The following is a 27,465-nucleotide window of genomic DNA, read 5'->3' on the forward strand; positions in this document are numbered from 1 at the left end:
CTGGGCTTGTTTAGTTTGGAAAAAAGAAGATTAAGGGGGGACATGATAGCGGTTTTCAAATATCTAAAAGGGTGTCACAAGGAGGAAGGAGAAAATTTGTTCCTCTTGGTTTCTGAGGACAGGACAAGGAGTAATGGGCTTAAAGTGCAGCAAGGGAGGTTTAGATTGGACATTAGGAAAAAATTCCTAACTGTCAGGGTGGTCAAATATTGGAATAAATTGCCAAGGGAGGTGGTGGAATCTCCCTCTCTGGAGATATTTAAGAACAGGTTAGATAGACATCTGTCAGGGATGGTGTAGACGGAGCTTGGTCCTGCCTTGAGGGCGGGGGGCTGGACTCGATGACCTCTCGAGGTCCCTTCCAGTCCTATTATTCTATGATTCTATGATTCTATGACACACCAAAATCCCTATGGTTGAACCAAGTGAAATTTAGCAAACACCATATTTGGAGGAATTGGTGCTGGAACAGGAATTATGAATACAGTAGATTTAGAGGTAATTAGAAATAAATTGAGTGCCTTATCAAAACTACTGGAAAGTCTCATACACGAACAGGCAGATGCCAATATATATTTGGTATAAATAGGATTAGGTAGTTTGAAAGCAACATGGAATCTGTGGAAATGGTTAAAACACCACCACCTGACTAGCATATAAGGAACAGCTGGAACTGGGAAATAAGACTGCCTTGGTTATGGGATGCACCGAAATGCAAGTTCTTAGTTTTATGCATCACATTAAATGTTCTGGGTAATATCAGGCAATATTAAAGTACTGGAACACCTTTTAAAACAATGAAAAAGATCTTTGTTTGATACCTATAAGCATGAATGGATACAGTATGTCTCCAGCAGGGTAAAACCTGAATTGTTACGGAGAAATTATTGTCAAAATGGCTCATCAACAATCAGTGGAGGAAGAGCTATGGAAAGTCAGTCCACTACCAACATTGGCCGTGGGATCTTTCTGGTTACTCCATATTATGGGGCAGTGGGCTGGGAAAGAAAAGGAATTATTGGACACACGACAGTGTACAGAGTGGGCCCCTCGCAGATGGGTGTGCCTCTCCCTGCCTGCCATCACAGAACTATGCAGTAGGGATACATCACTAGGCACATGTGTCTGGGATGAACTAGAAAATGTAACCCATGTGATGGACAATGGACAATGGATATGTGTTGTATTCTGGGAAATAATATTTTGGGAGGATTTTTCAGGGGAGGGATAGCTCAGTGGTTTGAGTATTGGCCTGCTAACCCCAGGGTTGTGAGTTCAATCCTTGCAGAGGCCATTTAGGAATTTTGGGCAAAAATTTGTCAGGGATGGTACTTGGTCCTGCTGTGAAGGCAGGGGACTGGACTCAATGACCTTTCAAGGTCCTTTCCAGTTCTAGGAGATAGGTGATCTCCATTAATTTATTTATTTAGGATGACAGCATTAGCCAGCCACCAGTAGATGAGTGTAGATGCAATGCAAGCATTTTATGCACTAAGAATCACACTTATTACCTTCCTAAGCTAGAGAAAACCCAGAGTACCGTGACTGCCCTCTTGGTTAACTTCTCCTTTTCCCTCAGTTTGGATTGAGGAGGAATTAGTTAATCATTTGCTTTTAGAAGCAAAAGTCATGCCGTTCTTACAAGGAACTCAGAAGGATGTGGAAAGGCGAGTTCTTCAAATAACACATGCAAATAGAGATATGATAAAAATTACTGGTGCTGAAAAAGAACTTACTGTTTATCACTGGTATGGTGTTTTTACAGGCTGGTCTCCCCCTAAAAGAATATTGTCATTTGTGCTTCACCCAGTGATGATTGTATTGATATTGTCTTGCCTTTGCCTAATTGAAATTATATTTATGTGTTGCTGGACAAAAAGAATGTTTGTTAAATTGCAACCACAAGCTCAGATTGTTTCCCAGTATATAGCCATGAGACAATTATATAAGATGTGATCCACTCAAGAATTGATCTTGAGGGATCAAAAGGGGGATATGTTAGGACTGACAGCTCTAAAAGTGAAAGCATCCCTAAAAACAACTGATTAACAATCCAGGACAGGATGAGCCTTTCGAGATGTTAATCATTCCCAAAACATCAACAAGATAACAGGAACCGGTCACAGACTGACACAGTGAAATCCATAGTGAGAGGATTATAAAAGCAGGGTGCCTTGCTATGGAACTTTGGGTTCGTCTTGCCACTAACTCCAGGAGCATCGCTTCGATTGACCGACAGAGCCTGGTTCCCCCTCTGTGATCAATCTGGCTGGCCACTAGATTGATACAGACTCTGGACTGGTAACTATGACATCAACTGGTGGGACTGTGTATGCATGTGTGACTGTGTTTGTGTGTGTGAATGATTGAAAAGCATATGCAACTGTTGTATTCTCAATAAATGCGGCGAACTGCCTTTTCCCCATCAAAGATCTCATGTGCTTTGTTTAAGCATAACACAATTACCCTCCTATAACCCTGAGCAGGGTCTAAATTGAAGAAAAAAAATTGGCTCTCATAGAAAGAGGAATATCTACACTGGAAAACCCCCTCTGCTCTTTCGTTTCACTTGCACAAAAACGCGCTTGAGGGGTGGACGCTCCATGAGTTTTTGCGCCAAAACTCTGTAGTGTATACATAGCCTGAGATGGGGGGTGGGCACACCGTGTTCCAGGAGGCAGCTGTCCTTGGCCTTGCCCCTTCTGGGAGCATGCAGCTGGTCCCCCACACCTTGTACAAGGGCCTGTGGAGGCTGTTGGCTCCACTGCCCCTTGATCTTCCTCTGCATTTTCATGTCTTTCTCTGGGCCCTGTACCTGTCATCATCCAATTTGTTTTTCAGCATCTGCGTTCTCTTTTTCCTATTTCCCTTCTTAACTCTTTTCCCATGAGCCCCTCTTTCTCTCTCTGGATCTCAGAGCCTGTTCTCCAGCCTTCGCTCTCCTTTCATGCCTCGGTTGCTCTTTCAAACTGCCACGGAATGAATGTTCAGACCCCAACGGTCCAGCTGTGTCTTTTTAAAGGGGCCACACCTGAGAGGCACCCTGGCCCAAGGCCCACGCACAGCTGTTTGGATGGCAGGTGAGAAGGAACACTCTACCTATTGCTAGAGAGAGGGGTGCGGCCCCGTCTACCGTGGCAACTGCAAATTACATGAACCCCCAGGAGCTGGATTCGCCCTGAGGGAAAGCAAGGGGTGTTGCTGCTGTCCTCCCTCCTGGTTTGGCTTTTGTTTGGGTCTTGCCGGTGGATGCTGCAGAAGCAATGCCCCAAGCTTGCATGTTCCTTGTCCTCCCCCTAGTCTGTGTCATCACTTTCTGGTTGTCGCTAGCCTACTATTTATGAGGCTGTTGCAGCTTCTTTCCACCAGGGACTCTTCCTGCCCATCCCCACTGGCAGAATCCGGCCCACCTACACACACTTGAAACTGACCAAGGACTGGCTGGTTGGTTTGAACAAGGCCAAAGGCTGTTAGAGGAGCTGTATCCCCTTGGACCACCCATTATGAGAACCTGAAGTGGCTAAAATCTGTTTGGTTTTGCCATTGCACAGTGAGCTGGAGGCTTCGCAGTAGACCAGGGGTGGGCCAGATATGGCCCACAGGCCAGATCCAGCCTATCAAGGAATGACTTTGCTCGTTCCTCCCCCCGCCCCCCGGATCTCAATTGGCCTGGGGCTGCAGGTGTGGCAGGGTGGGCCACGAGCCAGACCAAATGGCTTTTTTTTTTAAACCATTTGGTCTGGCCTGTGGCCCACCCTGCCACGCCTGCACCCCCAGGCCAATTGAGATGCGGGGGTGAGGAACGAGCAAAGTCATTCACTGTTCAAAGCAGCTGGCAGCTCCCTCCCTCGGTCAGGGGCGTACGGTGCCTCGAGGGAGCCATCTGCCATTGTGAACAGCAAATGGCTTTGCACACTCCCCTGCCCCCAGCCCCCGACTGGCCTGGGGATGCGGGGAGCACATGAAGTCTCCTTCCACCGACAGAGACCTGTGGCACCTAGAGGGAACCGCCAGCTGTTCAAAATGGCGGACAGCTCCCTCTAGGCATCGCACACCTCTGGCAGGGCGGGTGGGGGGAGAGACTTTGTGCGCTCCCCCACCCTTCGCTCCCAATTGGCCTGGGGGTGGGGCAAGTGTGCAAAGTCTCCTCCCCCCCACCGGCAGCATGTGGCATCTCGAGGGACCCACACCTTCTGCCCGAAGCTGCTCCCCTTCTGCCTGAGGCCTTGCCTTTTCGGGGGGAAGGGAAGCAGGACATGGAACCAGCCCATGACCACTACCACAAAAATGATTGCCCACCCCTGCACTAGATGGTACATGCAAAAGGGCCAGTCCCCCCGGTCCTTACTCAGGCACTTCAGTGGGTACTTTCTGAGTAGCCACTGGCTTCTGCGGTCACTCTGCTGAAGCTCAGCTGTATGCCACCTGGAGGAGAGACTATGTACTCTGAGGGAAGGAGGAAGGAAAAGAAGAGGGTGGATAGGTGTGAGAAACAACCGGCTTACAAGTCAGGTGTCTCCTCCCTTACAGCAGTGTAAAACAGTGTGTATCCTTGTGTATCTTCCTCACTCCACACCACCGGAGTATCTGAGCACCTCACAGTCTTGAACACATTTACGTGAGGCCACCTGAGAGGTAAAGCCGCCTTACTCTCCCCATTTTACAGATGGGAAACGGAAGCACAGAGTCACACAGGAAATTGGTGGGAAGCGGGACTTGTAATACAAGTCTCCCAAGTCCTAAATGAGTACTCTAATCACTGTGGTGATTTACTGATGAAGGAAGTAGGATTTAGGGCCAATCCATGTCCTACTGTGTATCTGCAGGTTCGTGTTTTCCAACCAATCCTACCATCAGGGCTTTACCCATTCTAACTAATTATAACACTTCATTTTGCAGATGGAAAGACTGTGGTAGAAAGGAGTGAGGAGACTACTCAAAATCACACCCAAAACCTCTAGCCATGCTGAAATAAGAATTCAAGAGTTCTTGCTTCTAATCACTAGCAGATATTATCTCACCACTGACATCAAGGTCCTAAGAAAAGATGGCACAGAGAGGTTGTAATCCCTGACTTAGAAATGTCACATTAGGATAACCAGTGTTCTAAGTAACCCGCTGGGCAGCCAATCTGCATCAGGGTTAGCCATAAACGTTCTCAAAATGGACAAGCCACCAATAAGATCTTCCTATTTTCCTGGGACTATAGCATCGCCTGGGTGTCCTCATAAACATTATGTGCATGTTTGTTGGTTTTCTCAACGACAAGCATGGTACGGTTAGAACTTTTTAATATATGGAGAATTGTTGCATTGTGGGAAGTTTAATAACGTCCAGGTGGACCGGACAGCTCAAGGGATTTGTGATGAGTTATAAAATCGCCCATTTACACCAATTGATCCATTTAAGCCAATGAAAGTTCATAATTGACTTCAGGGGGCATAGAATCTAGTTTATAGATCATGAGTTTGCATCCAGCATAGGACTGAAAATTATTGCCGTTTAATGGCCTGGGTAAAAGTTTAAAATGTCTTAAGTGGTTTAGGCTCTTAAATACTATTGGCTTTCTGTGTTTCTGTGGCTCTTTTTACCTTGGCAAACCAACTATAAACTGCATCAATTGCACTGACTTTCATAGAATCATAGAATCATAGGACTGGAAGGGACCTCGAGAGGTCATCGAGTCCAGCCCCCCACCCTCAAGGCAGGACCAAGCTCCACCTACACCATCCCTGACAGATGTCTATCTAACCTGTTCTTAAATATCTCCAGAGAGGGAGATTCCACCACCTCCCTTGGCAATTTATTCCAATATTTGACCACCCTGACAGTTAGGAATTTTTTCCTAATGTCCAATCTAAACCTCCCCTGCTGCACTTTAAGCCCATTACTCCTTGTCCTGTCCTCAGAAACCAAGAGGAACACATTTTCTCCTTCCTCCTTGTGACACCCTTTTAGATATTTGAAAACCGCTATCATGTCCCCCCTTAATCTTCTTTTTTCCAAACTAAACAAACCCAGTTCAAGAAGCCTGGCTTCATAGCTCATGTTCTCTAAACCTTTAATCATTCTTGTCGCTCTTCTCTGTACCCTTTCCAATTTCTCCACATCTTTCTTGAAATGTGGCGCCCAGAACTGGACACAGTACTCCAGCTGAGGCCTAACTAGTGCAGAGTAGAGCGGCAGAATGACTTCACGAGTTTTGCTTACAACACACCTGTTGATACAACCTAGAATCATATTTGCTTTTTTTGCAACAGCATCACACTGTTGACTCATATTCAACTTGTGGTCCACTATGACCCCTAGATCCCTTTCCGCCATGCTCCTTCCTAGACAGTCGCTTCCCATCTTGTATGTATGGAACTGATTGTTCCTTCCTAAGTGGAGCACTTTGCATTTCTCTTTATTAAACCTCATCCTGTTTACCTCTGACCATTTCTCTAACTTGCTAAGGTCATTTTGAATTATGTCCCTATCCTCCAAAGAAGTCGCAACCCCACCCAGTTTGGTATCATCTGCAAACTTAATAAGCGTACTCTCTATCCCAATATCTACATCATTGATGAAGATATTGAATAGTACGGGTCCCAAAACAGACCCTTGAGGAACTCCACTTGTTATCCCTTTCCAGCAGGATTTAGAACTGTTAACAACCACTCTCTGACTACGGTTATCCAGCCAATTATGCACCCACCTTATCGTGGCCCTATCTAAGTTATATTTGCCTAGTTTATCAATAAGAATATCATGCGAGACCGTATCAAATGCCTTACTAAAGTCTAGGTATATGACATCCACCGCTTCTCCCTTATCCACAAGGCTCGTTATCTTATCAAAGAAAGCTATCAGATTAGTTTGGCATGACTTGTTCTTCACAAACCCATGCTGGCTATTCCCTATCACTTTATTACTTTCCAAGTGTTTGCATATGATTTCCTTAATTACCTGCTCCATTATCTTCCCTGGGACAGACGTTAAACTGACCAGTCTATAGTTTCCTGGGTTGTTCTTATTCCCCTTTTTATAGATGGGCACAATATTTGCCCTTTTCCAGTCTTCTGGAATCTCCCCTGTCTGCCATGATTTTTCAAAGATCATAGCTAAAGGCTCAGATACCTCCTCTATCAGCTCCTTGAGTATCCTGGGATGCATTTCATCAGGACCTGGTGACTTGCTGACATCTAACTTTCCTAAGTGATTTTTAACTTGTTCTTTGTGTATCCTATCTTCTAAACTTACCCTCTCTCTGCTTGTAGTCACTACGTTAGGCACACCTCCAGACTTCTCCGTGAAGACCGAAACAAAGAAGTCATTGAGCATCTCCGCCAATGGCACTAAGGCTCCTAAACCACTGAGACACTTTTGAAAATGTTAACTCATCTGTAAAATGAGATAAGTGATTCTTAGATGTTTGTTTCATTGCATCCCAAAGTGACTTACAGTTGGATAGTTTCCTGCCCTGAAGCTCTTTAAGTATAATCAGTCAAAAAAGGCAAAGGATGGGAGAGGAGATGGAAATACACACGCAAATGATTGAGGTGAATTGGGCACAACTCTCGTTAGGTTTACAATTTTTCTTCTTCCTTCAGTACAATCTGCTTCCAGTTTCTACATACTGGGATTAATTCATTCATCTACCACTGCGCACCTTCTATAGGTGGAGTAAAACATTACAACTATTGAAAAGTGCACACCAGTTGTGGTATATATTTTGTAACCTATTATTGTACTTAGATTTACATTGCTGGCCTTTTCGCAAAAGCATGTAGCTTAATGCTGATGTCCTAGCCAAATTCTGGGTTGTTACCTTTAGCCTTCCAAAATTCCCACTGTGTTCTTCTACACTTAGGCTACGTCTAGACTGGCATGATTTTCAGCAAATGCTTTTAGCAAAAAAGTTTTTCCGTTAAAAGCATTTGCGGAAAAGAGCATCTAGATTGGCACTTTTTGCGGAAAAGCGTCCGTGCCAATCTAGACGCAGTTTTGCACAAGAAAGCCCCGATCGCCATTTTCGCAATCGGGGCTTTTTTGCGCAAAACAATACCGTGTTGTCTACACTGGCTCTCTTGCACAAAAGCATTTGTGCAAGAGGGCTTTTGCCCGAACAGGAGCAGCATAGCATTTCCGCAAGAACACTGACAATCTTGCATGAGATCATCGGTGTTCTTGCGGAAATTCAAGCGGCCAGTGTAGACACCTGGCAAGTTTTTCCGCAAAAGCACCTGCTTTTGCGGAAAAACTTGCCAGTCTAGACGCAGACTCTCTGTCCAAAACTGTGGTGTGCTGTTAAACACCTACCATCTTACACTAAAGAGATGGCCATACTTCCATGGTGAGTGAAATAATTGTGGAAGATACAGGTTGTGCAGTGCTTTGAAATAGGGATGTTAAATTTCAATTAATTAACTAATCGAATAGTCGATGGGATTTCTATCAACTGTTCGATTAGTAATAAGGGCCTCCATGTTTCACCTTTGAAATGTATAAGAGCCCCAGCAGGGAGTCCCCCTGACCCCAGGCTCCACATAAGAACTTCTGCTTTGAAATATACAAGAACCCCAGCAGGGGCTCTTGCGCATTTCAAAGTTGGAACACTGCTGCACTCCTGCCACTCCCACGGAGCTGGAACTGGGGGAAAACGGATTTTAAGCCGACTCCCTCCAGCACCTCCTCCCCTTCCCTCTCCCCCCTTGCTGCCTCTTTGCGATAGAGGTAGCAAGGTGGGGGAAGCAACTAGTCGACTAGTGTGTTGACTATCCGATAAGCTTTTGCTTATTGGATAGTCGACTACTGTAGTCAATTAGTCGCTTACATCCCTACTTTGAAATCCTTTGAGTTGCAAGGTGCTATATCAATGTAAAACGATCGTATAATAGACAGCTGCATGAAATACAAAGAAACAAAGATTCATTTTCATATAAATATTTTTGTAAAAAAAGTAATTGGGGAAAATATTAACTGCAGACAGAACGTTTGATCACCAAGTTTCCATTTCGAAATAGTTATAAAGGGTTAATAAATCATCAATGGACATTTTAAAGGTTAGTACCAACGTGAGCATTTGATAGTTTTATATATATCAGTCGGAGGAGTCATAATTTGTCAATAAAGTTAAAAGGTAGAATGTAGAAAACTGTAATTAGACCCATCGGTGTATGGAACAGAGACTTGGCCAGCCACAAAAGCAGTAAGTATGCGCTCCTCCATGGTAATGAAGAAGTTGAAATTTTCAAATGATAGGAAACAAAATGAGGTTTGTTAGGGGTCTAGTGCAGGTTGCTCCAGTTGAAGGCAAGTTGATGGAAGATAGTCTATGTTGGTATGGTCATATCCACCAGAGACCCGACAGCTATACCAACTGGATAATTCTTCCAACAATTGTAGATGGATGACAACCAAGGGTGGAGACCAATGACTTAGTACTTGGACGACATATAAGTGGACCTCAGAGAGACCAGTTTGGATGATAGCTTGCCGTAAAATTATATATAACTTTTGTTAAAAGTCTATAAAAGTTGCCAACACCAAATAGGGAAGTGGCAAGAAGAAAAAGGAATAAAGGTGGATATAAGTAACACATTGACCTGTTGGTCTTTATCAATTTATAACAATTGATTAATCACTTATTTAAACATCTAATTATTTATTAATCATATACAACCTATTTATAAATGGAACCGTAATATAGAGTGTAGCCAAAGGTTTTCTTAAATAGAAGAAACATGTATTTACCATTGGCAGCAATTTAGGTGGACATGTTTACATTGCTAGCCTGGTCTACTGAATGCTGTAGCCACAGAGGGTAGTGTAGTTTATTGGTCTGTGTGTGTAACAGAACTCCTTCTGTGTCTCCATTTATCGGGAGATCAAGGCTGTGGAGGCTGGTCTCTCAGGGTTTGATTTAGCAGGTCTAGTAAGGACCCACTAAATCAACCACCTCCACTGACTTTGGTGCTTCACTGAGTCACGAGGAGTAAGGGAAGTCGAAAAGAGAATTTCTCACATTGGCCTTCCACAGTGGGGATGCTACAGAAATTCAACTTAAGTTACGTCAACTCCAGCTACACTATTCACATAGCTGGAGTTGTGTATCGGAGGCCAACTTTCTCCCCTAGTGTAAACCTGGTTTAGTCATTGCAACTAGTAGGTACAAAGTGTTGATTCTATGGCCACGTCTACCTTAGACCCAGCAGCTTGATTTCAGGTACATAAGCCGAGTTAGGTGGTGTCCCCACAATGCTCCCATTGGCTTCCCTTGCCTCTGGCAAGAGCAGGAGTACTGAATGCCGGCAGGGGCACCCTCTGAGTTTGATTTAGCAAGTCTCAACTAGACTCGCTAAATCAAACTCTGGAAGATTGATCGCGGCAGCGGTGATCTTCCACGGAGTGAAAACGTGCTAAAACTCAAGCAGTAGCAGCTCATATGTTCTGTGGTGGAAGCCCCTAGTTCAATCCAGTCTCTGTTGGCTAAGATGGAAGCTATCCAAGTAGCCCCTCCTTGCTTTCTGGGAAGAGGGTTTTTGCGGTCCAGATAATAAATGACATTATTTAATTTCATATTTTGATTTAGAAAAACATGAGCAAGTTTTCACTACAATTTGAGAAGCAGTACTGCTACCATCCGGAACTGGTAAGTGAATCACTTTGTAGCAAACACTACTTTCTCCTGGAACATTAAAATCCAAGCCGCTACGAGTCGACTGAGAGTCTTGTTCTCCCTTGGCAAGAATTGTATGATGAACATCATCATCACCGTTGGGACTAAGTGGCCTCTTTGTGGGCATCTTTAGCATAAGCGCCAAGGATTAAATTTTCATGAGGGCTTATTTCACTGTTACTTCAAAGGCTTCCCTCTAGTTGTAAAGTAGGGTTCGGGTACTGTCACTGGCCATGGTATTCCCCTTCTGTGGATATAAGACATCAATCTCCAGGGCTATCAATCAAATGCAATTCACCAGTACTAAATGCAGTCAACAAGGTAGGAGATACCTGATATCCAAGATGGCTGACAGGCCACACACCATCGCATTGAAGCTGATGTTACTTTATAGTCCATAAATCAGGGGAGGGCCTGAGGTTTCTGGGATCTGTTCTCTGTGGCTCAGGGCTCCCCCTTCCCCAGCACTGGGGAGCCCGTGTTGGTAATCCAGCCCCCTCGCCATCCCTTAGGGCTAGAGTTCACAAAACCTACCAGTTTGGGCTTCCTTAGGCTTTGGTGTGTGAAGGGAACGTGGGAAGGGGAGTGTCTAGTGTCTTTTTTTTTTTTTTTTTTTTTTTTGCTTCTCGCTTGTGAGACTGATTTTTTGTGGCTCAGTGGTCCATGACCCAAAAAAGGTTCCCCACCCCTGTCATAGAAGAAGTCGAAAAAGATAAAGATGTCCTAAAAGGTATGCCTGGTACTTGGCATGCAATGGACACTCCTGGAGGAGAGTAGTTTCATGTATCTCTTCATGCTATGCCAATAGATGAGGGGACCCTGGCCGAACTCAGTTCCTGGGCCAGAGATGGAAAGCATCTTGTAGCTTCTTGCAGCAAATACAGCTGTGTATGTCAATCACGATATAATCACAGCTACCTGACAGTAACTTTGCCTCGTGTATACTATTCAATGCCGTGGTCTGCTCTCCTAATCCAGAATCTAAGTGAGATGTGTCCCCCTCCGTAGATAAGACAATTACTGATCTCAGCTGAGAGAAGCTCTTCCTTAGCTTTCAGGTGGCCTGTGCTGTAGTATAAACTCCTAAGACTGGAAGGTTTTAGAGTCCAGTCCCTTGCACTCAAGGCAGAATGAAGTATCTAGACCTCCCTGACAGGTGTTTGTCTAACCTGCTCTTAAAAAACTCAAATTACGGAGTTTCCACAACCTACTTTGGCAATTTGTTCCAACGCCTGACAATCGTACTGAAATTCTGAGATTAAACCCTGCTGATCCCTCCCCGCCCCCTCATTGATGTGAAGATTCTTGTGTGTCAATACACTCACAAGGTTAGGGTGACCAGTAGCACTCCTTATAAGTTGTATGCTTGTGCGGCCACTCAGGAGAAATTCAAATGCCACCCAACTGATTAGCAGAGCACCCACAGCTAGGTTTTATGTTTCTATTGGTGGTGCACATTTGTACCTGCTTTCGTGTGCATAAAATTATTCCACACAGGAATTGAAAAATCTGCACACAGGTGGAAAAGATTAGAGGAAGTGCTGGTGTAAAAAATCAGGATAGGTGGGGAAATAATAGGCACCTATATAAGACAAAGCCCCAAATCAGGATTGTCCCTATGAAATTGGGACATCTAGTGACCCTACCATAAGGATACAGCTGTGGCTTTCTCTAATGTGTGATGTTTGTATGTATTGCTATGCATTCATTCTGTCCAGAAGCAGGCAGTGGAGAGCAGCCACCGTAGCCCAATACACAAGATTTTCTGAAATACAGTTTTCATTGCTTTTTAACAGCAAGTATGTCCTGGCATGGATATGGAGGTGGCTCTTCTAATCCAGATGCCCCACTTTGCCCCCGTATAGGAGAAGTACTTTGTGCCGCTGACTGATGCTAAATTTCAAGACTACCTCGATGGCCGCAAAGAAGACATCACACTTATGTGCAGATCTTCAGAGTTCAATCAAGACAAGACAGCACTGATCGTGACCAATAATCCCCTTCCAGACCTAAATTCCAATCACAGAAAGGACACCCCAATGAAGTTCTTCTGCAAAGAGCAGTTAGGAAGGGTAAAAAGTTTCACTGCTAATTTTTATACTGGGAAAAGGACCATGACCCTTGTCATGCTGAGACAGAGGTCACAGCTTTGAATGATGGGGCAGCAATACTATCCAATAATTAGTGCAGAGGATAGGTAGGCAGGGTTCTTGGGATCTACTCCTACTGGTACCACTAATTCCCGATGTGACTTTAGGCAAGTCACTTTATCTAACGTGCCTCATTTTCTCCATCTGTAAAATAGAGATAATATTGATATGTAGCTAAACAGATATTTAGGTACTTGGTTGGCTCCCATCACCATAATATCTGAGTGCTTCCTAAAAGTTAAGAAGCGGTAACACAATACTGTCCATAACTCTTTCTTTCCAGTCTCCATTTCTCGAAGTAAAAATGGTGTGTGAGTGTGTATGTGTGTGTGTGCATTTGTACTAATTGTGGGAAAGCTAACTTGAACTGATACATTTTGGATTAAGTTCTGAACATTCGGCGAGGAGTTCTGTGGCACCTTATAGACTAACTGAAGTGTTGGAGCATAAGCTTCCGTGGGCAAAGACCCACTTCGTCAGACGCATGCCTCTGACAAAGTGGGTCTTTGCCCACGAAAGCTTATGCTCCAACACTTCAGTTAGTTTATAAGGTGCCATAGGACTCCTCGCCGCTTTTGCAGATTCAGACTAACACGGCAACCCCTCTGATACTTGGTTCTGAACATTGTGAAGTAAGTTATTCTATACGGATTGTATTTACTATACAGAAAGATCTCAACTATGATATGAATACTAACGCTGAGGGGATACAGATTTCAAGCACTTTTACATTGTATCTATGCTTGTTCTTGTTTACTGTTCATGTATACTGGCATTTTTTACTGGGTTTTTGGTCATGTAGATGTCCTGCCTATTTATTTGCATACAGCAGGGGTTCTTAACCAGTGAGGTGCGCCTCCCCAGGGAAGGTGTTAAGGGGATACAGGGTAGGTGTGAGGTGCCTCCCAGAAAATTTATCGCAAGGAAGCCTTTGCTGGCCTGAGGGAAGGCAGCTGTGGGAGGCCCAGGCCAGGTTTCAGCCTCGTCAGCCAGGAGCTCTGGGCAGGCCTCTGTCTCCCTCAGAGGCTGGGCCCCAACTGAGCTCCCTGGCAGAGTTCTTATAGTCCTAGCCACGCCCCTTAGCTTCCTGTCAGGTGAGGGGGTGGGGCTAGGCTGTGCACAAAATGGCTCTCAGGGGGTGTGTGAACATGAAATTCACTTTCAGGGGAAGTGTGAAGTTAAAAAGGTTAAGAACCCCTGGCATGCAGTCTTCTAGTCAGGAAGCAGAAACAACACTGTTATGTGGATGAGTCATTAAACATCAGGATAGCAAATAGTCTAAGCCCTGGTCTACACATGGGTGTTATTTCAAAAATAACTCCCCTTATTTCAAAATAACAAGTGGAATGTCCACACTAAGAAGCCTGTTATTTTGAAATAACAGGCTGGTTATTTTGAAAAAAATAACTCCTGCTTTCCACATGGAATAACGCTTATTTCGAAATAGTTCCAAGCTTCACCACTGCTATTTCAAAATAACTACTTCCCAGAGTCATTCAAAGTAATTAGTCCCCAATGCTTCCTCGGCTCAAAGTCCACATTAAGGAAGCCTGCCTCAGGCTAAATATGAGGCTTACCTGTAGTGTGGACCCGCTATTTCAAAATTGTTATTTTGGGAATTATTATTTTTTAAAAAAATTATTTCGAAATAATTTCTTAGTGTAGACATGCCCTAAGGCTACATCTACACTGCCAGTTTTTGCGGCCGAAAATATGCTAATGAGGGACTCATTTGCATGATTCGTTATCTCATTTGCATATTTTCTGCCGATCTGTTTTTGCGTTAGGGGTTTTTGCGCAAAAACAAGCAGCGTGGAGATTTTCTTTTTGTGCAAAAACCCCTTTTGGTGCAAGATCCTTATGCCTCAAAAAAGGATGTATACCAATTTTGCGCAAAAAGGGTTTTTTGCACAAAAAGAAAATGTCTACAGTGCTTGTTTTTGTGCAAAAACCCCTAGCGCAAAAATGGATCGGCAGAAAATATTCAAATGAAATCGTGACTCGTGCCAATGAGTCCCTCATTAGCATATTTTCTGCCACAAAAACTGGCAGTATAAATGTAGCCTAAGTGACCAGCTGTGCCAGTTCAAACATTTGCATGAAATGTTCCTAGAGAGAGCAAATGAGTAAAACCAGTGGTTTGACTGGAGAACGCAGCAGCCCAGACTCACAAAGATATTTAGGTGCCTTTTGATTTCAATAGGAGTTAAAGTTCTAAGTACCTTTGAGGACTGGGCCTGAGATCCTTGTGTGAAAAGCACCACAAACATGCCAGGAGAGATTATCTGAACCTGCGGTGTGGAGCTGCAATGCACACAAGGAGTTAGAAGAAAATACCCTCAGCGTTGTCACGAGTGTCACAATCTTGGTGTTTTTCTCGATGCCCCAGCTCTTCGACTCGTACAATTACATGAAAATCCCAACATTCATATTTCAAAACATAAGCTACAAGCCCTCATAAATGCATGTGAAAGCCTTAGGGTACGTCTAGACTACATGCCTCTGTCGCCAGAGGCATGTAGATTAAGCTACCAGACATAGGAAAATGAAGCGGCGATTTAAATAATTGCCGCTTCATTTAAATTTACATGGCTGCCGCGCTGAGCCGACAAACAGCTGATCAGCTGTTTGTCGGCTCTGCGCGATAGTCTGGACGCGCGGGTGGTGACATCAAAGGTATTTGTCGACCACCCAGGTATACCTCATCCCAGGAGGCATACCTGGGTGGTCGACAAATACCTTTGATGTCGCCACCCGCGCGTCCAGACTATCGCGCTGAGCCGACAAATAGCTGATCAGCTGTTTGTCGGCTCAGCGCGGCAGCCATGTAAATTTAAATGAAGTGGTGATTATTTAAATCGCCGCTTCATTTTCCTATGTCTGGTAGCCTAATCTACATGCCTCTGGCGACAGAGGCATGTAGTCTAGACGTACCCTTAGAAACATGCAACAGGTGTTTCCCAGAGGCTCAGAAACCAGAAGACAGATTAAAGAAAACTCAACATTTATTTATTTTTAAAGGTAATGATTTTAACTCGATCGCAACATTTTTGGCTGCCTGACTCATCATTGTGGAGGTTATCGTTAGCAATACACAACCTTTGTCTGCAGAACAATTTAGCCTCTTTCGCTTTCCACCTTTGAGCATTCGGGGCATTTGCTTTTAATTTCTCTGAGAAGCTCCTTCATAACCACACCCTCTCTTCCCAGGGACATGACCTTCTTAAGTTCTCCTTGCTGGATTGCAAGGCATTTGCCTCTCTTCTTACTGACCAAAATGGACTCCCCTTGCAACCTACATTTAGAGCAGTGGTCTCCAACCTTTTTAAGCACGAGATCACTTTTTGTTTTTAAGGGCAATCCAAGATCTACCACATATATAAATATCTTTGCCCCACTTCCTTCCTACTCCTTCTCCAAGGCCCTGCCCCTGCTCGCTCCATCCTCCCTCTCTTGCCCATCCTCACTCACTTTCATCAGGTTGGGGCAGAGGGTTGGGGTGTAGGCTCTGGTCTTGAATTAAGGGATCTGGAGTGTGAGAGGGGCTCTGAGCTGCTCTTGGGACAGGCAGTTGGATGTAGGAGGGAGTTCTAGGTGCAGGTTCTGGGAAGGTGTTTGGATGCAGGGGTGCTCAGATAAGGGCCTGGAGTGTAGGAGGGGGGGCATGAATGGGGTAGGAGTTGGGGATATGGGCTCCATCTGGGCACTGCTGGTGGCTCCTGGGTGGTGGTGCAGTGGGGCTAAGGCAGGCTCACCCCTGGCCCTGAACCACTCCCTAAAGCAACCAGCAAACTCCATCCCTGATCCTGTTGTGCCCTCTCTCTGCTCTGTGGAAAAAGGATACAGAATGGGAGAGGGGGCACCCTGACATCAGCACCCCTCTTTTCCCTCCCCTGCCCTGCACAGAAAGCAGGAGACTGCCAGGGGGAGGGGCAGCTCCAAGGCAAAGAGCAGGAGACGTGCAGCAGTGGGGGTAAGGGGCAGCTGAAGTGTAGGCACTTGATAGCCTCTTGGCCAAACCAGTCAGGATCACCTGTCAGAGGCTCCAAGATCGACCAGTAGATCCCGATCGACTGGTTGGTGACCACTGATTTAGACAGATCTGGTTTCTTTTCCATTTCTCCCAAAGGGAATCAAAGCCAGGAGTCAACTTCATTTACCCCTGCTGAAGACACAGCAGAGCCAGCTGCCTGGACCTGACACATGTTTTTCTGAGGGAAAGGTTGGGAAATCACTGCTGTTCAGGTGAAGTCAAAGCCCCATTTCTTTGCTCACTGGCCCTTTTCAGTCCAGTTCCACGGTCTCATATTTTGGGGGTGCAATCCAGACCAATGACAGATTATGTCAACACCAGCTTCATGTCCCCAGGTCAAGGGGGGCCAGGGACCATTTCTAGGGGCGTGGGGGAGGCTTCATGAGCCACACTTTAAGGGGGGGTAAGAGCCGCAGGTTGGCCACCCCTGCCCTAGTGCTTTAAAAAGCTCTGCTGCTTTAGCTCGCTAGTCTGGATACTCCCATCAGCGTATGAGCATGTGCCAAGTGGCTCATTAATTCTGACTCCATCCACCTGCTTATTATACTATAGCCAGACTCTGGTCTCTGCCAACTATTAGCCAAGTGACCTCAACACCCACTCACCCCCAGTCCTGAATTTCCCCAAATGGTCTGCCCTGAAGTATCCAGACCTCTCCTCAGCCACTCAGAGAAATTATAAGGTTTGGTTGTTCCTTTAAGCTATGTCTATACTGGGAAGGTTTGGCGACAAATGTGCTGTCGGCATGCAGAAGTCTCCAAAAGTGAAAGCCCGTCAAACCAGGTTTTCTGCCTCCCATTGTTGACATTTCATGGCCACGTTGCTAGCTCCCTGTTGACAGATAGAGCTCAGCAATGTGGGTAAACATCCCATCGTGTTGGGGGAAGGCAGGACTGCTCTGTGAGTTCTCTATGCAGAGGAATGTCAAAGCAGCACAGCAGTCTCTCCAGCCCTGCCCCTGCAGCAGCAGCCTGCCTGCCGCTGAGTTCCTCATGCAGGGCAGAACAGGAAGGAGCATTCCAGTGATTATGAATTGCTCTTTGTTCCCCAAATGGAGCAGCTCACTCAGATGTCAGGTAGTCTGTGGAGCTTTGAAAGGGGAAAGGTACATGCCTGCAGGGCAGCAGAGATCACAAAACACTGAGCACAGCCACTGAGGGACAGGCATTGTGAGGTACTGGCAGAAGCTAGTTCTATCAACAAAACAAACACTGGCTCTTTTTCGACAATAAAGGGAAAAAGACAAAAGTCTCTCACAAAGGTGGAAGTTTTTTGTCACCAAAATTGGGTGTTTTTCCAAACAAAACTCACAGTAGAAGTGTAGTGTAAACGCTCTCACTGTTTTGTTGACAAAAGGCAGGTTTTGGTGACAAAACATGCTAGTGTAGACAAGGCCTTAGAGAGACTGTACCTACACATTAACCAGAGTTAACAATTACATAATTTCAAGCACAGCACTGAGTGAGTTTAGATTAAAATAAAACAAATTCATTAGTGACAGGACATAGATTGAGTGATGCCAAATAAAAGAATTAAAAAGTGAAAATCTGCATCTAATAGTCTAAAACAGTGGTGGGCAACCTGTGGTCCATGGGCTGCATGCGGCCCACCAGGATTCTTTGTACGGCCCAAGAGGCATTTTGTTTACATGGTCGCTAGATTCTGCTGGTTTACATATGCATAGGTTTCTTTTCCTGCTGGTATTACTAAAGTGACATGCACAAAAAGCAAGGGTATATGAAAGGTATGTGAAGGGTGCAACATTGATTGTGAGAGCCGTGTGCTCACTCTGCATCCACTCAAAGCACTGCTGCCGTTCAATTTGCTCACAAGTATTTTCTGTGTCCCAGTCACCTCCCAAATTCTAACGCAGTGAGCAAAACTACTGTATCCAGAAATACTTTCTTGGTTACAGAAATCTTGGCCCCCACTGAACTGAAGTAAGGCCACTCATGAGGTCCACGGACTACCCGAAGCTGCCCATTGCTGGTCTAAAACAATCTAACAAGGCACTGTCTTTGTGTTAAATGGTTTTGCTCGTCAATTACTTTTGGTCCACCATGACTAACGGTCCTTCAGTCAGGACTTTCCACAGAAGCATGAGGTGCCAATTTCCCTTGTCTTAGACAAAAGAAAATTTAGGGTTCACTGCACCGCTCTTTATAGGTCAATAAACCTCAGAAAACCATTTCTCTTAATGTTCAGAAGACTCTGCTTCAAGAAGCAGGAAAGCTTCTTGGAGGTGGGGTCTTCATTCCCCAGTGATAACTGAATCATAACATCTTCCCCTTGTTAGCGTGATGGTTTTGTTTATCTTTTATGTAAATGTGCCTTCACTGCATCTGCCTGATGACCAGCCTAGTCAGACAAGCAAATACACAGTTCTTTACGATCTAGACTTGCTGACATCTCAACCATCTTGTGAGCTTTGATGGTTCTGCTTACTGCCTATTTAAATTGCAACTTCGTTGTTCCTGGGCATGTGGCTTCATTTGTATTCAAGACCTGTGTAGTCCTGCTTCAGCTTTGTTGAAATACACACTTTAATATCACAACATCCATAACTCTACGTGTAGCATAGTCACACATATCCCCAGTGATACTATTGACCAGTGTGGTACTAGTTTTCAAGTGATACATCCCCAGGCACAGACTGTACAAATATCATCGCAGTCGTGTGAGGGGTGTAGTAAGATGAGGGCCTAAAACATACGCCCATGTATCACAAGCCTGATGTGAGGCCTGGCCAACAATGGTCAAGACTATGCTAATATAAAGCAAAGCTAAGCTGTGAGCAGGAGGGTAATAGGCCCGGGTGTAGAACAATTATTGGTACTAGCTAAAACAATATCTGGCACTGGGCATAGGTTGAAAGCACGTTCCAGAAAGATGGTAACAACACCTTGTTAAAAAGGACCTAGGTACCCCACTGATAACAGGGACATCCTGACCCAGGTTCAGGAGAGATCTTCAAGCTTAAATTGGAGCCTCTCTGCTGAGTAAGCTTTTCCGTTTCAAACGGCAGATTTTCCACAGACAACGATTTCAAGACTGAAGGGCAGTTTTCCAAAAGCTATGCTGAGAAGCGACTGCTAAGGCGATACCCCCACCTCCACTTTCAAACCTTCCCTAGACTAGGTAAGAAGTTACCGTTTCCTAAAAGGTGAGAGTAGAATCGATGTGCGGGGAGAGGGTCCCATGGGACCATGTGCCTCCCCACGGTTGCTGGTTGGCTTGTATTGGGCATGCTCACAAGGACTGAGCATGCTCAGTAACATCTGCTGTCCTCACTCTCTCCCTCCTCCTCTATTGGCATGTTTGGGTTATCTCTGGGTAGAAGAAGAGGAAAATGCAATAGATTCCCCCACTACCCAACCCTCCTGTTAAAAACCATTACTGCAGGGTGAGGCACTTGGCTTCCACAGAAACCCAACCAGAGTTGAGTAGCTTTGTACAGCATTTGTTCTGGGGGTTTACATTTTCCAGAGGAGCAATTTATGGAGTTGTTATATCTAAGAGCTGCTCTTGTTTTGGATTTGTCCATTATCATGAGACAAACGGCCTTTGTGTTCTCTCAGGCCCCTAAATAGTTCCTCGGCTATTTAAAAAGTCAACTGAAAATGCCAGCACCCGTACCAAAGCTTGTGTATATGCCAACCCACTAATAAACACATTACACAGGCTCATTTCTCCTTCTTCGCCTTAAATATGCAGTGTTTGATAAGCCACATCTCACTTAGGCCATGCAAGTAGAAGTCCAGCATCTCACAACAGGACATCAGCAATCTATTTGCAAATATATGCAATTCCCCCTGAAAATACCACTTCCCTCCCAAATTAGCAGCCACTCCTCCAACCTTCAAACAGTGCAACTCCTCAAGGGCTTTCTTTCTTACCCCATATCAAATTACTGTCAAAGTGTTGTGGGGTTTGATTTATCTTAGATACAAGGGAAACCAGAGAGACTTAGCCACTTTCTTATTTATTGCAAGCTTTAAGCAGTTAATATAGTTGTTTACATTTTACAAGCCTTAAAAACAATTACTATACAATTTAAACCTTAAATACTATAAATTCTAAAGCAATTAATACAGCACAAAGTAATGCGAAAGCAATTATTAGAAGATTTACTATACTGCAATAATAAGCTGCCTGGACACTGATTAATGGATCTCCAAGTCACTATGTTGTTTCAGGGCAATTCTGTAAGCCAAATACACAGGGAAGGGTTGGAACGTAACTTCATTTACAATTTTAATTCTTATCAGATTGGCTCGCACACTACCTTCCACATCCTAATAACATAATCAACCAACCTAACAATGGAGGCACTAATAGTTCTTATCAGCCTCTTGTAACTAGAATAATCTATTCACTGTCTTTTTCCCCACTTTTTTTCCCCTTCCTCCTTCCCCCACCCCTTCCCTTATTTATTATTGGATCTGGACTTTTAATACTCCAGTCATCTGAAGAAGTGGGCTGTGCCCATGAAAGCTCATGATCCCATCCACACGTTTTGTTAGTTTTTAAGGTGCTACTATCATAGAATCATAGAACCATAGAGCTAGAAGAGACCTCAGAAGGTCGTCAAGTCCAGCCCCCTGCCCAAGGCAGGACCAATTCCAACTAAATCAACCCGGCCAGGGCTTTGTCAAGCCGAGACTTAAACACCTCTAGGGATGGAGACTCCACTACTTCCCTAGGGAACCCATTCCAGTGCTTCACCACCCTCCTAGGGAAATAGTTTTTCCTAATATCCAGCCTGGACCTCTCCCACCACAACCTGAGACCATTGCTCCTTGTTCTGCCATGTGTCACTACTGAGAACAGCCTCTCTCCATCCTCTTTGGAACCTCCCTTCAGGAAGTTGAAGGCTGCTATCAAATCCCCCCTCACTCTTCGCTTCTGCAGACTAAACAGACCCAACTCCCTCAGCCTCTCCTCATAGGTCATAAGCTCCAGCCCCCTAATCATTTTGGTTGCCCCCCCCCCCCACTGGACCCTCTCCAATGCGTCCACATCCTTTTTGTAGTGGGGGGCCCAGAACTGGACACAATACTCCAGATGTGGCCTCACCAGAGATGAATAAAGGGGAATAATGACATCTCTGGATCTGTTGGCAATGCTCCTCCTAATGCAACCTAATATGCCATTAGCCTTCTTGGCTACAAGGGCACACTGTTGACTCATACCCAGCTTCTCATCCACTGTAACCCCCAGGTCCTTTTCTGCAGAACTACTACTTAGCTTGTCGGTCCCCAGCCTGTAACAATGCTTGGGATTCTTCCGTCCCAAGTGCAGGACTCTGCACTTGTCCTTGTTGAACCTTATCAGATTTCTTGTGGCCCAATCCTCCAATTTGTCTAAGTCACACTGGACCCTATTCACTGTTTTTTAAACTTAGTTCCCTTACACTTCACCCGTATGCTACCTACAGTGCCAGGCAGGAGGTCGTGGTCCCTTTAATCCCCACCTGTCGGGATGCCATGCAATGGGGTCGCCCATATGAAGGGTCTATTTACTTCTAGTTACAATAAGGAGGGCCTCTCAGTCAATCCTGCTCCCTCCCTCCCATCGATTCTTCTTGCTGAGCCCACTTTATAGCAAAGCGAGACTCGGTCATTCTAGAAATATTTACCAATTGATTAAGCGTTGTGTAAGATACCTACAATTCCCAATGCCCTATTTGGGGTACATCCTGCTACTCAGGTTGTTGCAAAAACTACATGCGTAGTTAACAGTTTTATGGTTGCATCTATAATTTTTGTTTAGCAGAAATAGAAGTACCAGTACAAGGTTGATTGTCGTGTGTTCTCGACGTGATCTCGCTGTACCACGCTTAATCTGCATTGTTATGCAAAACATTCCGGCCTCCCAAGCCTTGCCTGCGTGTTTATGTGCACCAGACTTGAGACAGGCCTGGGTTTTGCTTGTTAGAGATCCACATTGTGGTCAAAGCAAACATCACCGTTTATCGTCACGGCAGGGCTGTCCTGACTCCCCTACACCAAGTCAACTGATTGGGAAGTTTTGGCCCTGTGGCCTCCGTTGGCAAATAACTATGTCTCTTGTCTTTTTCCCACCCCTGATTCTTCTTGCTCATCTTGGCCTCTGAGGATAGAACAAGAAGCAATGGGCTTAAACTGCAGCAAGGGAGGTTTAGGTTGGACACTAGGAAAAAGTTCCTAACTGTCAGGGTGGTCAAACACTGGAATAAATTGCCCAGGGAGGTTGTGGAATCTCCATCTCTGGAGATATTTAAGAGCAGGTTAGATAAATTTCTAATAGAGATGGTCTAGACAGAATTAAGTCCTGCCATGGGGGCAGGGGACTGGACTTGATGACCTCTCAAGGTCCCTTCCAGTCCTAGTATTCTATGATTCTATGATTCTCCTCCCCTCAAATCCCACACCCCTTTTCTCAAAGCACCCCCAAGCTCAGATCCCAAACGGAAATTCCTCAGAAACCCAACTCATGCACCTAATTACCAGAACTCTTGCTAGGAAAGGCCCCAAAGCCCACAATTTCCCCACCAACTGACATACTGTCTAGGAGAAACACCAGCAGGGTTCTCCTCCTGACAACCCACCTTTTGAAGACTGCTTCCATCAGGAATCCCTCTGCTGACTAGTGGGTTTTCTGGGATGATCAACTGAATGGATTTCCCCTCTCCCATGGCCCAGGAGGACTCTCCCTTGAGTAGTAGCTAGTGTTTGGAAAGGAGACTTACTAACAGGGTCCCATGTACTAGAGCAGTGTTTCTCATTGACTGGTCTCTTGCTAGTCCCTGAGGTCCCTCTGACACAGTTTAGGGGGACAGCAAACCAGTCTCTGGTGTCAGCAAGGTTGAGAAACACTGCCCTAGAGCACTTTGTGTCCTATTCCATCAGAGCAGGAGGGAGTACCCGGAAGTTCTTTGGGATTCTTCCCCAGCCTGAGAAGAGGACAATCACTAAAGGACTATGTTACTCAAAGGGCACATCTAGATTGCCCATGGCTTTCGAAAGAAGGTATGCAAATTTGGCATGAATTTGCATATCTTCTTCCGATTCCGTTTTCGGAAGAGTTTTTTCGAAAGAAAAAAAAAGCAGACTAGATGCCATTCTTTTGGGAAAAAATCTCTTTTTTTGAAAGAACCCTGTACACTTCATTTTTTTAGGAAGAAGGGTTCTTTCAAAAAAAGGGTTTTTTTTCCAAAAGAACCGGGTCTAGACTGCTTTAAAAAATACTCTTCCGAAAACGAGATCCAAAGATATGCAAATTCATGCCAAATTTGCATATCTTCTTTCAAAAGCTGAAGGCTGTCTAGACGTGCCCAAAGAGAGGAGATAGAAGGGCAGTTTATAAAAAGACACTTGGAGTAGGAAGACTTCTGAAGAGATACATACATGGGACATTTTGTGCACAAATAGGGAAGGGGATGGACTGACCAAGGTCAAAGGGGGTGAGCTATGGTGAAAAGAAATGTGTCCCAGAACCAAGACATGCACTGGAACCCTCAACCGCCCAACCCCCTCTCCCCCCCCCCCCAAAGAATACTCTGGAGTGGGAGGAAACTGAGGCAGGGTCAGGTTTATCATTTTGTAAAGATCTCTCTGTTTCTCTTGTTATTCAAGAGCAATACAGTTTTGGAATGCCATGCAAAACATATGTGTGGGTATTAAGTATTGACTCTATCCCAAGATAACATAACCCAGAGGGCTCACAGCTTGGCGTGGAGTTTACAAGAGGGGGCCAGAATCATAGAATACTAGAACTGGAAGGGACCTCGAGAGGTCATCGAGTCCAGCCCCCCGCCCTCACGGCAGGACCCAGCACCCTCTAGACCATCCCTGATAGACATTTATCTAATCTGCTCTTAAATATCTCCAGGGATGGAGATTCCACAACCTCTTTAGACAACTTATTCCAGTGTTTAACCACTCTGACAGTTAGGAACTTTTCCCTAATGTCCAACCTAAACCTCCCTTGCTGCAGTTTAAGCCCATTGTTTCGTGTCCTATCCTCAGAGGCTAAGGAGAACAATTTTTCTCCCTCCTCCTTGTGACACCCTTTTAGATACCTGGAAACTGCTATCATGTCCCCTCCCAGTCTTCTCTTTTCCAAACTAAACAAGCCCAATTCCTTCAGTCTTCCTTCATAGGTCCTGATCTCTAGATCTTTAATCATTCTTGTTGCTCTTTTCTGGTCCTTCTCCAATTTCTCCACATCTTTCTTGAAATGTGGTGCCCAGAACTGGACACAATACTCCAAGGCTGTGTCTAGACTGCATCCCTTTTCCGTACAAGGGATGCAAATTAGACATATCGCAATAGCAAATGAAGCGGGGATTTAAATCCCCCCTGCTTCATTAGCATAAAAATGGCTGCCGCGTTTTTCCAGCTTGGAGCTTTGCCGGAAAAAGGCGCCAGTCTAGACGCGGATCTTTCGGAAAATAAAGCCTTTTCTGAAAGATCCCTTATCCCTCATTTTACATGTCTGGTATTCCCCGATTTTTTTTACCGAACAAAGAGCGCAAATACCGGACTGTCCAGTAGAATACCGGACACCTGGCAACCCTAGTAGCTATGGCGCTGGAGAGAGGGGGCTTGCAGGAAGGGAAGGAACCATCTCCACACTCACTAACAGCTGGAGGGGGAGCTGGTGGAGTGGAGCAGGCCGGGGCCAGGTTACTCTGCTTCCGACCACCTCTAGTGAGTGTAGTGGTAGGTCTAGCCCCTGTTGCTAGCTCCAGACCCCCTGCGAATCCCTTGAGCTGCATCGCTTGGGGAAAGGGTGGAACAGGGGCAGGGAGAGGTGGGGGCAGAGCAGCATTATTTAGCAGGCTCCTAAAGAGAGAGGAAGGATGATTAGTGGTTAAAGTACTAGCCTGAGAAATGGGAGACCTGAGTTCAGGTTCTGGGCAAGTAACTTTGTTGCTCTGTGCCTCAGCTCCCCTAGGCCATGTGGATAAATACACTGAAGAGTGAGAAACAGTCACATTCTTTTAATGAGGGTCTGAGAAAGGTGGAATGGTAGAAAAGGCCCTTTGGTGCTCATTGGTGGCATGGGAACACGGCCAAAGAGGAGCAGTATGCTGCTTCCGTGCTAATTCTCTGTTCACCCTGCCTTGCCAAGTTCAGCTCACCCACTCTGCATTTGTTTATATTCCCAGAGAAAAGAACCGTTTGGTTCCCACCATCTTCCCCAGACAGCACAGTAGAGCGTGGGAAGTAGAATTTGAATTGCGGGGAGGGGGGAGGTTTAGAATTTTGCGGGGCTAGTAGCAATGTATGTGCCCAACCAAAGCATGATGGGTGGGTGGTATATTTAAGCAACTCTCGCTAGGCTGTGTGCAACAAACACACTCTTGACGCCACATGTAATCTATTCCCTCTGAGGTTGATTGGAGGGGTGGAGGAGTGGCATATACTCTGACCAATTCGGAGAAGTGGGGAACCACCTTCTTCCCTGTGCTCTGTCTCCCTCTGAAACATGCTGTGCTTTGTTGCAGAGCCGAAGGCCGGGCAACCCCTTCCAAGGAAGGGAAGCAAGCCCTCAAGAGAAATAAGCTGCAGATGGGAACCATTAACTCTCTCCTCCTTATTTGAAGCAAAGCCCGTTGTCAACGTGCCAGGGCAACACAGCTTCAAGCATGGGAAAGTCTCGCAATGGGTAGTGAGCAGCTCTTTTGTAGACAGTTACAAATAAAGCCTCACCCTGAGTCACTGCCACTTGGATGAATGCAGCCATCAGAAAGCAGAACTCTCTAGCGTCCGGAAAGCTCAGCTGGCTGGTGAAAGCCACCTTTTAACAGAGCTTGCATGGTTTGGAGTTTACGACGGAGAATGAGCCTGCAATAAAAGTGGTTAAGGGTTGTGACAAAGTATTAGTCATTGGGCTATGAAAAGTCCCTTCCCAGCTCCATCGTTAGTGTTAACAGCAGCAGTCAGCTGTTCAAATGATACTGAATTCTTCCGCCACGTGAACGCCCAGAACTAGCAGGGCTCCTGGTACCATTTTGCATTTTTTATAAGAAAGAGAATCTACTCGCAGAGCACTTTTCCTGTTCCAGTTTCACCTAATAGGTCTAGTCCTCCAAGACTTGGTGGGCATAGGCACTGTCGGGGACTCGAACCCGGACGGCCTCTGTTCGTTGTCTGACCGCAAAGAGACAGGCAACACCAGCAAGATCCAATCACAAGCTCTTTATTGAATGGTGCACACAACAATAGAGAGCGGCCCGTCTCCAAAGTGAACCAGCCCCGATTTCATTTACAGGTAGGCTTATATAGACAGTTCCATCGCGTCATAGACTATTCGCCCAAGCAACCAACCCCCCTTTATCAGTTAGAAACCTCCAATACCCATGCATACCTGGCCAACTATACATCATGGCCTTAAGCAATTCATAATGCATCAGCAATTTCTTATCAGCCCAAAAGACAGGTACCGGGGCAACAAGGAGACAGTTTGTTATGGCCAAAGGAGAACATAAACAGGGAGTTTGGAACAAACGGGGAGAGCAGAAACAGGGAGTCTCCTTATCAGTTCTCAAAACAAACTGTTCCTCATCACAGCAGGTACAAAAATGCAGCTTCTTGCTTATCTCATTTTGCCAACTTGAGCAAGCTATCTCCAGT

At 45.3% G+C, this 27,465-nt stretch overlaps 1 protein-coding gene across 4 annotated transcripts; it reads left to right on the forward strand.

The window, feature by feature from the left end:
- Positions 1–218: 218 nt before the first annotated feature.
- Positions 219–27,465, forward strand: TSGA13 (testis specific 13). Of its 4 annotated transcripts, XM_075925181.1 has the most exons (7): positions 3,013–3,080; positions 7,436–7,541; positions 10,574–10,633; positions 12,526–12,732; positions 16,940–17,055; positions 19,869–19,981; positions 26,337–27,465. In XM_075925181.1, exons 2-7 carry the CDS (start codon positions 7,503–7,505, stop codon positions 26,531–26,533), a joined length of 732 nt encoding a protein of 243 aa, XP_075781296.1. In that variant the 5' UTR covers positions 3,013–3,080; positions 7,436–7,502; the 3' UTR covers positions 26,534–27,465. The 4 variants fall into 4 exon arrangements, with proteins under 4 accessions (XP_075781312.1, XP_025038996.2, XP_075781296.1 ...); XM_075925197.1 differs by lacking the exons at positions 3,013–3,080; positions 7,436–7,541 and adding an exon at positions 219–2,301 and having other exon boundaries at positions 26,337–27,464; XM_025183211.2 differs by lacking the exon at positions 7,436–7,541 and having other exon boundaries at positions 2,985–3,080; positions 26,337–27,463.

This window comes from Pelodiscus sinensis, chromosome 1 (genome assembly GCF_049634645.1).
Source record: "Pelodiscus sinensis isolate JC-2024 chromosome 1, ASM4963464v1, whole genome shotgun sequence".
NCBI lineage: Eukaryota > Metazoa > Chordata > Testudines > Trionychidae > Pelodiscus > Pelodiscus sinensis.

What these genes read in the sequence shown, in the direction of transcription:
- TSGA13 (XM_075925181.1), top strand. Translation starts at nt 7,503, where the DNA reads ATGGGAGAGGAGATGGAAATACACACGCAAATGATTGAG. An exon ending in ACTGCTACCATCCGGAACTG is followed by an intron (nt 10,634 to 12,525) that starts GTAAGTGAATCA and finishes GCCCCCGTATAG; the next exon opens with GAGAAGTACTTTGTGCCGCT. An exon ending in GGGAAATCACTGCTGTTCAG is followed by an intron (nt 17,056 to 19,868) that starts GTGAAGTCAAAG and finishes TTCAAACGGCAG; the next exon opens with ATTTTCCACAGACAACGATT.